We start from the raw sequence: 1,394 nt of genomic DNA on the forward strand, positions 1-1,394 counted from the left end.
TGCGAATACAAGCCCTATCTCTAGCGCAGTCAGAGTTCAGTACACACTCTGGTCTGCAGCCACGATAAGGATCTCCTTGGTACTCTGGCAAGCATGTACAAACACCATCGTTGCATTGTGCGTTCGCTCCACAAGGCGATGGATTGCACGGATCGTCACCTAACGATTTTGGCGCTGTTGAGGGAAGTGATTGTGTTATCAAGAGATCTAAGGCTGAGTAGGGAGACGTGCGATTCTTACGTGGGGGAGGCATTGGACGGCAACTTGTGAAAGGATCTCCTGTGTAGCCTTCCTCGCAGGTGCATATTGGAGTGTGGTTGATTACGTTGCATCTTGCATTGATGCCACACGACCCGGGACACGGATCTCGACACTTTTCGTTCATGCAGCCTGATTACTAGGACATTCCGAGTTGATCGAGCACTCCGGTCGACAATTGGGAGGAGATCCAATGTAGTTGGCCAAACATGAACAGGATGGAGATCCATTTATATCGCGACATTGCGAATTAGGACCGCACGGAGAAGGAACGCATGGATTCCTCACAACGATTGGGGTATCTTGCACAGGAGCTGTTTAGTGAGAGAAAGGAGCCAAGTAGGGTTGGATTCATGATCGACTGCAAGAGCGAAGAGCAGTTTGAGATCTTACGTGGTATAAGGTAGCATCTAGTGAACGGATCTCCAGTGTATCCGGATTGGCACGAGCAAATGGGGCTATGGTTATTCACATTGCATCGAGCATTGGTTCCACATGTTCCAGGGCATGGGTCAACGCACTTCTGGTTAACGCAGGCCTTATCCAGGGCGCATTCGGAGCTCACAACGCACTCGGGGCGACATCCGGGGGGAGAGCCGATATAAGTAGGCAGACAAGAGCAAACTGCCTGCCCGTTAACCTCTCGGCATTGACTGTTCGGGCCACAAGGACTTGGCTGGCAAGGATTCACGTATACTTTTTCCGCTGTTGAGGAGTAGAGAGTAGTTGGTTGGGATTGGGCAACCGGAACATACAGCAGAAAGCAATGCTTGGGGGAAAGGATTGGCGAAGTCATAATGCGTCTTTGGAAGTCTGATCGTCAAAGAGTCGTGGTAGAAAACAGGAATGATCGCTGAAGATCTAAGCAAGGTCGTGTGAAGCAGGATCAAAAGCTGGCTCAAGCCACAGAAATAAAGTTTCTTACGCTCGTTTTGTTGAATATTACAATATCTGAAAGGATCTCCTTCAAAGCCCGGGAGGCAGGTACACGATGGCAAGTGGTTGACCACCTGACAGACAGCATTTTGTCCACAAGTTCCCGGACACGGATCCTGACATTTGTTTCTAAGGCAAGCTCTGTTCGATGGGCAATCCGAGTTGAGAACACATTCTGGACGACATCCTTCGTAGGGGTT

General features: G+C 49.8%; 1 protein-coding gene across 1 annotated transcript; it reads right to left on the reverse strand.

The window, feature by feature from the left end:
- Nucleotides 1–99: 99 nt before the first annotated feature.
- On the reverse strand, nt 100–1,391 carry LOC131214769 (cadherin EGF LAG seven-pass G-type receptor 2-like; the record flags this gene model as incomplete). Its single annotated transcript, XM_058209101.1, is given in 5 exon segments — nt 100–174; nt 241–390; nt 393–572; nt 652–954; nt 1,184–1,391. Coding segments are annotated over 5 exon segments (916 nt in total), but the record flags the coding sequence as incomplete, so codon positions are not given.
- Nucleotides 1,392–1,394: the final 3 nt, after the last annotated feature.

Source organism: Anopheles bellator, unplaced genomic scaffold, assembly GCF_943735745.2.
Source record: "Anopheles bellator unplaced genomic scaffold, idAnoBellAS_SP24_06.2 scaffold02398_ctg1, whole genome shotgun sequence".
NCBI lineage: Eukaryota > Metazoa > Arthropoda > Insecta > Diptera > Culicidae > Anopheles > Anopheles bellator.